The sequence below is a fragment of the Narcine bancroftii genome, chromosome 14 (assembly GCF_036971445.1).
Source record: "Narcine bancroftii isolate sNarBan1 chromosome 14, sNarBan1.hap1, whole genome shotgun sequence".
NCBI lineage: Eukaryota > Metazoa > Chordata > Chondrichthyes > Torpediniformes > Narcinidae > Narcine > Narcine bancroftii.
In genome coordinates, this window is record NC_091482.1 from 18812635 (window position 1) to 18824972 (window position 12338).

General features: G+C 43.0%; 1 protein-coding gene across 3 annotated transcripts in view; it reads left to right on the forward strand.

Moving 5' to 3' along the window:
• Window positions 1-8459: 8459 nt before the first annotated feature.
• Window positions 8460-12338, forward strand: part of usp32 (ubiquitin specific peptidase 32) — a 154585-nt gene continuing 150706 nt past the window's right edge. For 2 of the 3 annotated variants that reach the window (XM_069910731.1, XM_069910732.1), the window contains exon 1: window positions 8460-8689. In XM_069910731.1, the coding sequence (XP_069766832.1) occupies window positions 8632-8689 (58 nt within the window). In that variant the 5' untranslated portion in view covers window positions 8460-8631. Of the gene's footprint in view, window positions 8690-10383; window positions 10481-12338 lie in introns of those variants that run through there. The other variant, XM_069910733.1, reaches the window with a different exon arrangement.

The window sequence follows — 12338 nt, forward strand, 5'->3', positions numbered from 1 at the left end:
CCTTTTTTTCTCAAACAGGACAATGTAGCAACTGTCAATACACATAAAAAGAGTATTTTTTTTCTGAAACCATTTAAACCTGGATATCAAGAGAAAATCCAAGTAAATGCAACAAAAACTATTTTCTGGATGATGAAATTCTTCATTAAAAGTATCTCCTCCAATGTTCACTTCAGCTTTTGACTTAAAATATAATTCTTGAATACAAGACCATTATTAATCCAAAAATTGCAAAAACCTGCTCTCAAGGGTGCAGTGAAAGTACAAAGGGAATTGTACCTATTTGCTCTATACTAAATATTAGATTTTGGTCAAAACAGGGTCGTAAATAGTAAAAAGTCTATTTAGCACTGGAATGCTTTATTGTTCATTGAAATTATTACTGAGTGTGGGATATGGTGATGATTCTGTTAATGTTTTCATATTGTTGAAAGAATATTTTCTCTTTCACCTTTAAGGGAATTTCCATTTTAAATTACGACTTACTTGCTCTTTGAGTAGAAAAGCAAATTCTATCTCCCTCATCATTGAACCAAAACTGTGACCTTGTAAACTTATTACATATTCCAAGTCTTCAAGCTGCAGAGTATTTATGCTGTATTATAAAGTCTGCCAAGCCCTTTGACGTAAAGGGATTTGCTGATTTTTGTTGTCTTGGACTGAACAAGGACTTTGTCAGCATATTTGCAAAATGACCTTCGTTCATGCCAATTTGTCTTGAATGTCATATTTATATGAAAATAAAATTAAATAAATGATTTAAAAAGATGGGAGAACTATCAAATGAAAAAGAAATTGTATTTGCATATTTATACAATTACAGTAATATTCATCAATGTATCCACACCTCAAAATACGAAAACCGAATATATTCTTTCATTTATAAAGCTTGTTTTATTTAAATTAGCTGAAAGTTTTGACATGTATCTGAAATTGAATAGAAAATACTTTCACTGTTCTATTTGATACTAAATTGGTCTCAATCTTGATCTTTTCTATTCAGCTATTACCGAGACCATAGGTTCAATCACAGCAACTCACCAATATAAATATTTCAGAATGGAACACGATACAGAAAACAAAATTAACATTGCTGTAAAATTATTACCGTTCACAGATGCAGGAAAATTGAGAAACATGGTGAACATGTAGGACATAAATAGTGGCTTCATAACCACGCAGGCTTTAGATTGATGACAAAGTTATGTCAATAAATGTTTCTGAAATCAAGATGCTGATAATGGTTTTAACAAAGTAAATCTCTCTTCAAATCACAGTTCTTTTATTTAAGAGAATCTCATCATGCTAAATGTGCCGAGAAAGATCTTTAATGGCATATGCAGTATACTTTTCCGACAGCGCAAAATGGGATTGATGAAGATATGTTGAATAATCTACATGACAATCAATAATTGAGAGAAGTTCAGCCACTAATAAGTGTAGATCTTGTGGCAGAAATTAACAGCTCTCTTGTAAAGATTTATTTATTTTTATTGTGTGCCAATAAAATAGTTTTTAACAGTTTTGTGGTGAGGAGAGAAAAGCTCCTGGTCAAAACAATTCTCAAGATTCGCATAGCGGAATGGGCTAAAATTCCCCCCCCCCCATCAAAAACTGTTGTACTGAAATAACAAAGAAGTGGTCCACTTATAACAGCCCAAAGATAATGTCTATCCTCTGTAATGTTCGGAATCACAGGTTTATGTCCTGAACTCTGCACTCAAAGAGCTAATTGTGGACTTTGGGTGAAAATCAGGAGAACATGACCCAGTCCTCATCGAGGGCTCAGTGGTGGAGAGAGTCAAGAACTTCAAATTCCTGAGTATCAACATCGCCGAGGATCTGCCCTGGATCCTCCACGTCGATGTAATCATGAAGAAGGCTCGCCAGCAGCTATACTTTGTGAGGTGTTTGATGAGATTTGGTGTGTCACCAAAGGCTCTCAAAAACTTCAAACAATCTGGCTGGTTGCATCAGAAGTGCCGTTGCTTCGGACAAGAAAAAAAAACTCCAGAGGGTTGTTACCTCGGCCTGCAACATCACAGGCACCAATTTCACTCCATTAAGGACATCTACAAGAGGCAGTGTCTTAAGAAAGCAGTCTCTATCCTCAAGGACTCCCACCACCCAGGCCATGCTCTCTTCACTCTGTGACCATCGGGAAAAAGGTACAGGAGACTAAAGACGAGCACTCAGCGGCACAAGGACAGCTTCTTCCCTGCTGCCATCAGGTTCCTGAGCGGTCAATGAACCAGAGTCTGCCTTTGACTTTTCGTGCACTATTTTTATTTATTGTTGTAAGATGGTTTAAATGAATGTGATTCTGCCGTAAAACAACAAATTTCATGACTTGTTCATAACAATAAATTCTGATTCTATTGTCAGAGTATATACAATGCATCAACAAACAACCCTGAGATACTACATTCCTGCGGGGACTACATTCCCGGGTCAGGCCCCTGGTATGATCAGGGACACCAAGTTGTACCCAGAGATGATGGACAGTACCTGAGGAAGGTTAACAAAGTCTACGCGAGACACTTCCTGGCTACCCAAAAACAGCAACCCAGGGAATTGTGCGTTGAGTACCTCTGGGCTCTGCGAGCTCTCGGACAGGCTTGCAACTGCAAGACCGTGATGGCCGTGGTGAACATGGAGGACCCAATCAAAGACACATGTTCCAGGCATCAGGTCCAACTACATCCGGCAGAGACAGTTGGAGTAAGGGGAGTTCACCTTGCGGGTTGCCCCGGGTGCCATCATCTTAGGACATAGGACAACTCTGCGGAATGTTGTCACCACCACATCACGCCAACGATCCGACCATGGCTGCTGTACTCCACAAGCACCTATAGCTATGTTACCACCACGTCCCGCCAGTGACCCAACCATGGCTGCTGTACTCAAGTACCTGATGTGCTACTTCTGCGGCCTGAACAGGCACTCGAGGAAACGCTGCCTGGTGAAAGACACCGTTTGCTCTAACTGTGGGAAGAGAGGACATTATGTGAGGGTGTGCAAGTCCAAGTCATGCCAACCCAGCAGCACCGTGTGTGGGCTGCCATCTTTGAAATCCAGGAGCGCTGCGTGCAAGTCGTGGGGGCCACCATCTTGGACACCACCACCTTGGGACTGAACACCTGAACAGTCCACCGCATCTACAGACAAAGATCTAACTGGATCACACTGGATCAAGGTAGCCCTCAACAAACTCGCCAGGTTGATAATGGGCATCCAGGTAAACAGCCATGAGATGAGCTGCCTGTTCAATAATGGGATTACTGAGAGCTTCATCCAGCCGACACAGTGCAGCATTACTTTTTGCGGTAAGACCAATTAGCCGCAAAGCTGAGGCTCACGGGTACCGTCTAGTGACCCTGACCATGCGGGACCAGATTACAAAGACTTTAAACTTCTGTTGATGTCACAGCACTGTGCTGCCAGGGCTGGATTTTCAATGCCACTTTAAGAGTGTGACAATGAAGTACAATGGGCCCTTCCCTCCATCACTGTCTGTACCAGCAGTTTTAAACCCCCCCCAACCCTGCTTCCTTCCCCACCATTTCCATCCAGAAACCTGAACATTGCCCACTGCACACGACCTGCTCAACGCTCAAGATCATTCCTCCACCATTGTTCACTATCCTCACCTTCTACCTGTTGCTACTAAAGTAGATGATACAGTGCTGGGACAGGGCCTTAATTAGGTCGGAGGTGCAGCGCTACTCAATGGATCATTGAAGCCAGTCCAGCCCTGGAGAGCCCAAGTGGTGGTGGTGAAGAATGGGGAGAAAAACAGACTACAGTCAGACCATTAACAGATATATACAGCTGGACACATACCCTCTGCCTTATATCTGATGTGGTAAACCAAATCGGTCAATATCGGCACTTTTCACCATTGATCTAAAGTCAGTATACCACCAGCTCCCCATCCGCCTGGCAGATGGCTAGCCTCTACCATTCTGAGGTAGCCTTCGACATCAACAACGGGTCTCAGTCTTCCAGCGGGAGATGGACCAAATGGTAGACAGTATGAGTGGCAGGCCACATATTCCCATATCTGGACAACGTCATCATTTGCAGCCATGACCTGCAGGATCAGATGTCAACCTCAAAAAATTCTCCTGACTGCCAAGCTCCTTAACTTTCTGTACAAATAAGGCTAAAGGAGTATTTCACACAACCCACCTTGGCTGTGTTGTGGAGAACAGAGTCATTTTTAAGGCAAAGATTGGGCCCAAAATCTTTCAGTCTTTATGGCCAATCATGCATTCAAGATTATGATTCAATCTACGACATACCCTCATTGGTAAACATGAATGTTTAATCAAATTGCTAAAATTGACTTCAAGTTCATGTAACAATTAATGTAATTCAAATTACAGTAACTTTGCTGCTCCATCTCCTCCACTTGTGTATTGTTATCTTCACAACTTTTCGCATTTTGATTCACAACTGTCTTTTGAAATCGATTACTACACAGTCTTTAGGTATTTGTTGTTGGGAGAGGGAGGAGAGAGAGAGAGAGAGAGAGTGAGAGGAGTGAGAGAGAGAGAGAGAGAGAGGGAGGGAGGGAGGGAGGGAGGGAGGGAGGAGGGAGGGAGGGAGGGAGGGAGGGAGGGAGGGAGCGGGAGAGGAGAGAGAGAGGGAGGGAGGGAGGGAGGGAGGGAGGGAGGGAGGGAGGGGAGAGAGAGGGAGGGAGGGAGGGAGGAGGGAGGGAGAGAGAGATAGAGAGAGGGAGAGAGGGAGGGGAGAGAGAGAGGGAGGGGGGAGAGAGAGAGGGAGGGAGGGGAGAGAGAGAGGGAGGGAGGGAGAGGGAGAGAGAGAGGGGAGGGAGGGAGGGAGAGAGAGAGGGGAGGAGGAGAGAGAGAGAGGAGGGAGGGGGAGAGAGAGAGGAGGGAGGGGGGAGGGAGGAGGGAGGGAGGGAGAGGAGAGAGAGGGGAGGGAGAGAGAGAGAGAGAGAGAGGGAGGGAGGGAGGGAGGGAGGGAGGGAGGGGGAGGAAGAGAGAGGGAGGGAGGGAGGGGGAGAGAGAGAGAGGGAGGGAGGGGAGAGAGAGAGAGGGAGGGGAGGGAGGGGAGGGAGGGAGGGAGGGAGGGAGGAGGGAGGGAGGGAGGGGGAGGGAGGGAGGGAGGGAGGAGGGGAGGGGGAGAGAGAGAGGGAGGGAGGGGTGAGAGAGAGGGAGGAGGGAGGGAGGGAGGGAGAGAGAGGGGAGGGGAGAGAGAGAGGAGGGAGGATGAGAGAGAGAGGGAGGGAGGGAGGGAGGGAGGGAGGGGGAGAGAGAGAGAGAGAGGGGGGAGGGAGGAGGGGGAGAGAGAGAGGAGGGAGGGAGGGGAGAGAGAGAGAGGAGGAGGGAGGAGGGAGGGATGGGGGAGGGAGGGAGGGAGGGGAGGGAGGAGAGGGGGAGAGAGAGAGAGAGAGAGGGAGGGAGGGAGGGAGGGAGGGAGGTGTGGAGAGAGTGAGGATGAGAGAGACAGAGAGAGAGGGAGGAGGAGGGATGGAAGGGGGGAGAGAGGAGAGAGAGAGAGAGGGAGGGAGGGAGGGAGAGAGAGAGAGTGAGAGGGGAGGGAGAGAGGAGGGAGGGAGGGAGGGAGGGAGGGAGGGAGGGAGGGAGAGAGAGAGGATGGCATTTTCCATGTTTAACTTTAAACTGCTCCTTAAGTATGAAAAGCTTAAAAAAGTAACCCGACTGGTAAATGTAGCTGCTGCACGTGAAACCAGAGGAGCAAAATTTTAACAAATATATAAAAGGATTTCCAATATTTATCAAATTCATGCAATTTTCACAAGCAGGGTGCAGAGTCGGCTGGATCTGTTAGTTCCAGAATATGAGTCTGAGCCTTTAACAAGGAACAAATGTGCCGAGGAATTTATCCTTGCAAGTTACGCCTTTTGAAAGAAATGTTGAAGCTTATTGTGGCAGCAGATAATTTGCACGTTCCTCATATATCTGATTGAACAAAAAAAAAATTTGCTCACATCCCTGATGTTCAAAAATTTGAGGGCATCATTTAAGATACAATGCTTTCTCCTCAATTTTTCCACGAAATGTAACTTTTATACATTCTTTTTGAATAGATTCTCATTTTAATACCACATATATTCAATAGAAAATAATATATAGCCTTAGCTTAATTTGAAAATTAAAAATATAATCCATTTTCCTTGAATATTTCAATTTGAAACACATCATATTACATCAATGTTTAGCCATGTTATGTAAACAAATTTATGGTCTATGCTGGAATGTCTCCAATCAGACCAAGTTGTGATTATGAAACAAACATATTTAGCGTAAGCAAACAAAATGAGTTGACAGACTCGACTTGGAGTTCCTCAATCAATTATTCTTCTAACAAGGTATTAGATTATTTTCAACCAGAAAGCATCTGAAGTCTTCAAACTATTAACAATCCCCAAAACCCACTAATTCCACCAGGAAGAACAAAGAAAGTACACATCTTTAAATTCTCCTTCAATGTGCACAACATCCTTATTGTTTTTAACATCTTGCTGTTTCTTTGTAATAACAGCAGCAAAATCCTGGCACAGCAGAAGTATAGTTACTGATCTAATTGAAAAGACAGCCTACCCTTGGGATGGACAGTAAATTCTGGTCTTGCCAGGGTTGAACTGGTACAATATACCCTGTACCTGCTTCAGCATTATTTCTAAATTTGTGGATCATGCCATCTGGGGAGGGATATTCAATAAAAGTTACAGGAAGACATGAAGAAATTTGCAGAATGGGCAAACATTTGGCAAGCGAAGATAAATGATAGTAAATTTCTAGATGAAGAATAGAAAAGACAATTATCATTTGAAAGTTGCTGTTCAAGATGGGTTCACCAAACATGGTGGCAAAGGTTAGCAAGATCTAAAGATTTGGAGGGAGAGAACTGAATGTTGAACCTTTATCAAATCTTCATTAATCCACACTGGAAGTAATGTGTACAAATCTGGTTGCAATATTATACGAACAATTTGAAGATATTGGAAAGAAGAGAAGATTGACAAGGATCATATCTGAAATGCAAGTCTGTACAGATCAGGAAAGGATGAGCAGACTGAGCTTCTTTTCTCTCTAGAAAACAGAGGAGTAAATCTAACCTGAGTCTTTATTGATGGAATAAATATTGGCCAGGATGCAAGGATGTTCTGTATTGGACCTTGAGTTGATTTACATCCAACTAAAGAAATCTGGTTGTTCACCTCCACTGAAGAAATACCCCTAAGAATACTATGGACCCTCAGAATTGGTTTGTAGTGTGTCCACATTGACCACCACCAGTGGGCTGATATCGCCTCAAACCGTGCATCTTGGCGCCTCACAGTTCGGCGGGCAGCAACCTCCTTTGAAGAAGACCGCAGAGCCCACCTCACTGACAAAAGGCAAAGGAGGAAAAACCCAACACCCAAACCAACCAACCAATTTTCCCCTGCAACCGCTGCAACCGTGTCTGCCTGTCCCGCATCGGACTTGTCAACCACCAACGAGCCTGCAGCTGACGTGGACATTTACCCCCTCCATAAATCTTCGTCCACGAAGCCAAGCCAAAAAAGAAAAGATGTCCTTCCAAAGAAACAAGAGCTACCTACAGAACAAAAATGAACCCTATGACACAATATTTCTTGACAGCCGACATTTTTACGTCAAGACTATTGTTGGGGGATTCAACTTTGACAGTTCTGAGTCCCACATTGATCAACCCCAACAATTACCATACAACAATGCAAGTGCAATTTTTTTGCTACCTTGTAAAGATTTTACTCAGAAGAGGACACTGAAATACCGTTGAGCTCAAAAGCCAAATGCTGCAACTTTACACGCAGTGAATACATATGGCACATTTCAAGTTGAAAAGTCCTTAAAAGTAAAACTTTCTGGATTATTTATGCTCCACCACCAATTGCATCAGCCTATGAACGTTTGATTTTGAGCAGCAATAGGTTAGGAAATGAACTTGCTCACAATCCTTTTCCTCCTTCAGGACAAATAAAGCTATTCATTGGACATTTCCCATCAATACCAGTCATGAAAACTTCATCAAGACACAACAAAGAATGCAACTCGTCTAGAGAGATGCAACCAATTCATTCTCCTGTAGGCCTTTATATTTCCTCCACCACCCCCTTGAAGTCTTATTAGTCAATAAGTTGAATTTACTCCAGCCACCCTGTCCAAATCACAAAGAACATCAGTCCTGCCACCCCTCATCTCCCTTTAATCCGTCACGTCAACTGAGACTGACGTCGGCGGCAGGCAAACAAAATTAAAACTGAGTCGCGGCAAAACGCACCCCCCCGCCCCCCCTAATCCATCCATCCATCCAGAAGGGTCAGCACTCACAACATGACCGAAGGGCAGGACGGCGCAGGGCAAAGAGGCGGACGTCGCCGGGGCGCGCGCGCACGCGCGGTCGCCCGCTCCGCCCCGCCGTGGGTTCGCGGGGCCCACGTGACGCCGCGCCAGGTCACGTGATCCAGCCATGGAGGTGGCGGACAGCCCTGAGGCCGGGTTTCGATCGAGAGGGGAAAGTACAAGCTGAAGCGGGAGGGAAACATTTTTTTTTAAAGTGGAAAGAGGGGGGCGGCCGTGGAGATCAACTCGCGAGTGAGACGATGGGAACATGGGCGCCAAGGAATCAAGAATAGGGTTTCTTTCCTACGATGAAGCGGTGAAACGAGGTGAGGGCTGATGATTGTGTTTACTTGGCGAGCGTTGGGGGCCCCTGAAGTGGGGGGGGGGTGGGGGTGGGGGTGGGGGGGAAATGACGGGTGTCCCACACGTCAGTGAAATCAGGGGAACTCCGTAGTTTTGGGGAGGGCGGGCGGGACTTTTCCCAACATGACGTTGGTTTGTTGTCTTTCCCCCCCCCCACCCCCCCCGCCCCCAATAAAATATCAGTGAGGACTTCCAGCAGGAATATGAGCGCTCGCCTGAAAGCGAACGTCAGCCCGGTGTGAAAGGGCGGGTCTGTGGCTCCGGGATTTTACTCCCTGCTTTCATGTTTCATCATAAGTGAAATTGCAGCAGAGGAGCATTTGCGTTTGGGAGTTTTGAAAATCATCAGCGGGGTCTGAAGAACCCAAATTCGTTGAGGGGGTTTCTCACCACGGACCCGGCCTGGGGTCCCCGAGTTGGGCATTTCCTCCAACCCGGGATTGCGCTGATTAACCCCGCCAACAGTGAACGTGCCTTCTAGTCTCTCTATATCTAGATAGATATACATATACATAGATACATCTAGATATATATGTACATAGATACATCTAGACATGTATGTACATAGATACATCTAGATATGTATGTACATAGATACATCTAGATATGTATGTACATAGATACATCTAGATATATATGTACATAGATACATCTAGACATGTATGTACATAGATACATCTAGACATGTATGTACATAGATACATCTAGATATGTATGTACATAGATACATCTAGATATATATGTACATAGATACATCTAGATATGTATGTACATAGATACATCTAGATATGTATGTACATAGATACATCTAGATATGTATGTACATGGATACATCTAGAAATGTATGTACATAGATACATCTAGATATGTATGTACATAGATACATCTAGATATATGTACATAGATACATCTAGAAATATATGTACATAGATACATCTAGATATGTATGTACATAGATACATCTAGATATGTATGTACATAGATACATCTAGATATGTATGTACATAGATACATCTAGAAATGTATGTACATGGATACATCTAGATATGTATGTACATGGATACATCTAGATATATATGTACATAGATACATCTAGATATGTATGTACATAGATACATCTAGATATATGTACATAGATACATCTAGAAATATATGTACATAGATACATCTAGATATGTATGTACATAGATACATCTAGATATGTATGTACATAGATACATCTAGAAATGTATGTACATGGATACATCTAGATATGTATGTACATGGATACATCTAGATATATATGTACATGGATACATCTAGATATGTATGTACATAGATACATCTAGATATGTATGTACATAGATACATCTAGATATGTATGTACATAGATACATCTAGAAATGTATGTACATGGATACATCTAGATATGTATGTACATGGATACATCTAGATATATATGTACATGGATACATCTAGATATGTATGTACATAGATACATCTAGATATATATGTACATAGGTATTAAAAAACAAGCGCACCCCTTTGGCAAGATCCGCCTGCCCAAGTTTGCCGACCTGTCGCGAAAAGCACGAGCGTTCACGCAATTGATTGAACCTCTCCGTGACGCGTTTGCGACGAACTGTGAACGACGGAGGGACACCGCAGCCCGGAGTGACGCAGATTTGTGGACACCATCGGGTTCTGCAGCGAACTGTCACTTTCCGAGGTATTGGGCGAGCCACTGAGCTGCTTCCGCAACTCCTTGATGCTCTGTGAGTCTCTTATCTCGTGGTCAATAAATGGGTGGGTGGTGGATGAGGGTAGAGCAAACAAAAAATGGAACGATCAAGTCATTTTGAAGTTGGAACTTTTGATCAAGAACGTACCGAATTGTAATAATTTAAAGCAAGCGGCTATTATTAATTGTTACTGATCGTTCGCTTTGGAATTAAACGTTCAGTTCCTGTAGGATGAAATATTAGTTCGTAGTTGTGTACTTTTAAATTATCTTGTGGTATGAAGCCACTCAAAATAACTACTTGTGAAGGTTATAGTATTCCTAAATTTTAAAAAAATTCAGGAAACCACTGTCTTCTATTTTTGTGAATTTCAAGATACTCCAGTGGGCGGAAACTTCAACTTTATGATTCTCTAAATAACTTCCTTTAGCAGCTGCTTTATTTTTGATATTTTTACTTGTAACATTGGCCCTCGTGTATCATAATAATTTCATTGACTGACACTTTGAAGTGGGCTGCCTTTGGTAGGGAAGCATCAAAGCCGCAGTGTTGAAATGTCTCCAGTACTTATGAATAGATTCAGGCCAGTTCTCTGGTTTCATGAGGATAATGGCAGTAACTTAAATATTCAAAAATGATGGGGTGCTGGAGGAACTCAGCAAGACCAATAGCTATCAAGCCTGATAAAGGGGCCACTTGTTGACTGATCACTCCTACCCTTCAGCACCAGTCTTTTGTTCAAGGTTCCAACATCTGCAGCCTTTGTGTTTCACTATTCAAAAATGTAATAGACGTACAAATAAATAAATCATGAGAAATTTTAAAGATGCACTTGATTGTGGCTTCCCAATAGTTGCAACTTGTATAGTTAAAGTTATAGTTGTCAGGTGAAAAGTTTTGAGAAGGATTGGTGTCGTAAATGGAATGTGTAAGATTGTCAATTCAGATATTAAATTGAGATCTTGCTCTTGCAATATTTATTCTCATTACTATGATTCACACAATGAGTTACTTCGAAATGCAGTGATAGTTTAATGTGTTAGGGGGGGCTGCTATTAATTCTGCAGTTCTTGTTGCAATTGCCCTGGATTATGTTCAAGTTTTTGTGTGGTCCCACAGCTTTCAAATTAGTTCTAATAAGCAAAAGCTGAAGAGAAATAATGGAGAAAAAAAATCTTTGTAACCGTTCACGCAGCCTAATGTCTCCATAAGCAGCTCATAATCCGATTTTAATTTTTTTTCTGTGTTCGCGTGCCAATTGGCTGTCATGAAGCATGCTGTGAAACAAAAGTAGATGATGTTTGAGTGAGGTTGATTAAGGTATTGGTACCAGAAGGAATCCATTCTTGGTCATCGAATACAACTGAAAATATTCAAGGCCTTCTGAAAAGAGAGATGGGATTTTGATATGTACTCTTTTCTGAAAGGCTATAATGCAGCTCTTCCAGAATACTGTACTGAATTTTAAGGAAAAATGCAACTGTAAAATATCAAGATGAGATATCTTTAGACCTACTTCCTAACTTGTATTTCAATGCACAAAACTGATGGAGAAACTCAGCCAGTCATGCAGCATTCCTGATGGAGGAAAGATGTGTAACTAAGCCCCTCATCAGGATATGAGCAGAAAGTGGGCAGATGACTGAATAAACTAGTGGGGGAGAGGCAGGAGGAAGAGTACAGATATGTGTGGGAGAATAGAAGAGAAACAAACAGGGAAGTGATGGGGGAGGGAAAAGTGACAGCCTCTGAGGGAAACGGAGAGATGGAGAAAAAAGAACACAGGAGAAGTACCAGTAGTTGTTTGAAAATTGTTAAAGTAGACATAATCACCACAGCTACATCAATTCAAAATAAAAGCAACCTATCTCAAGTTTTCAGTAATAGAAAG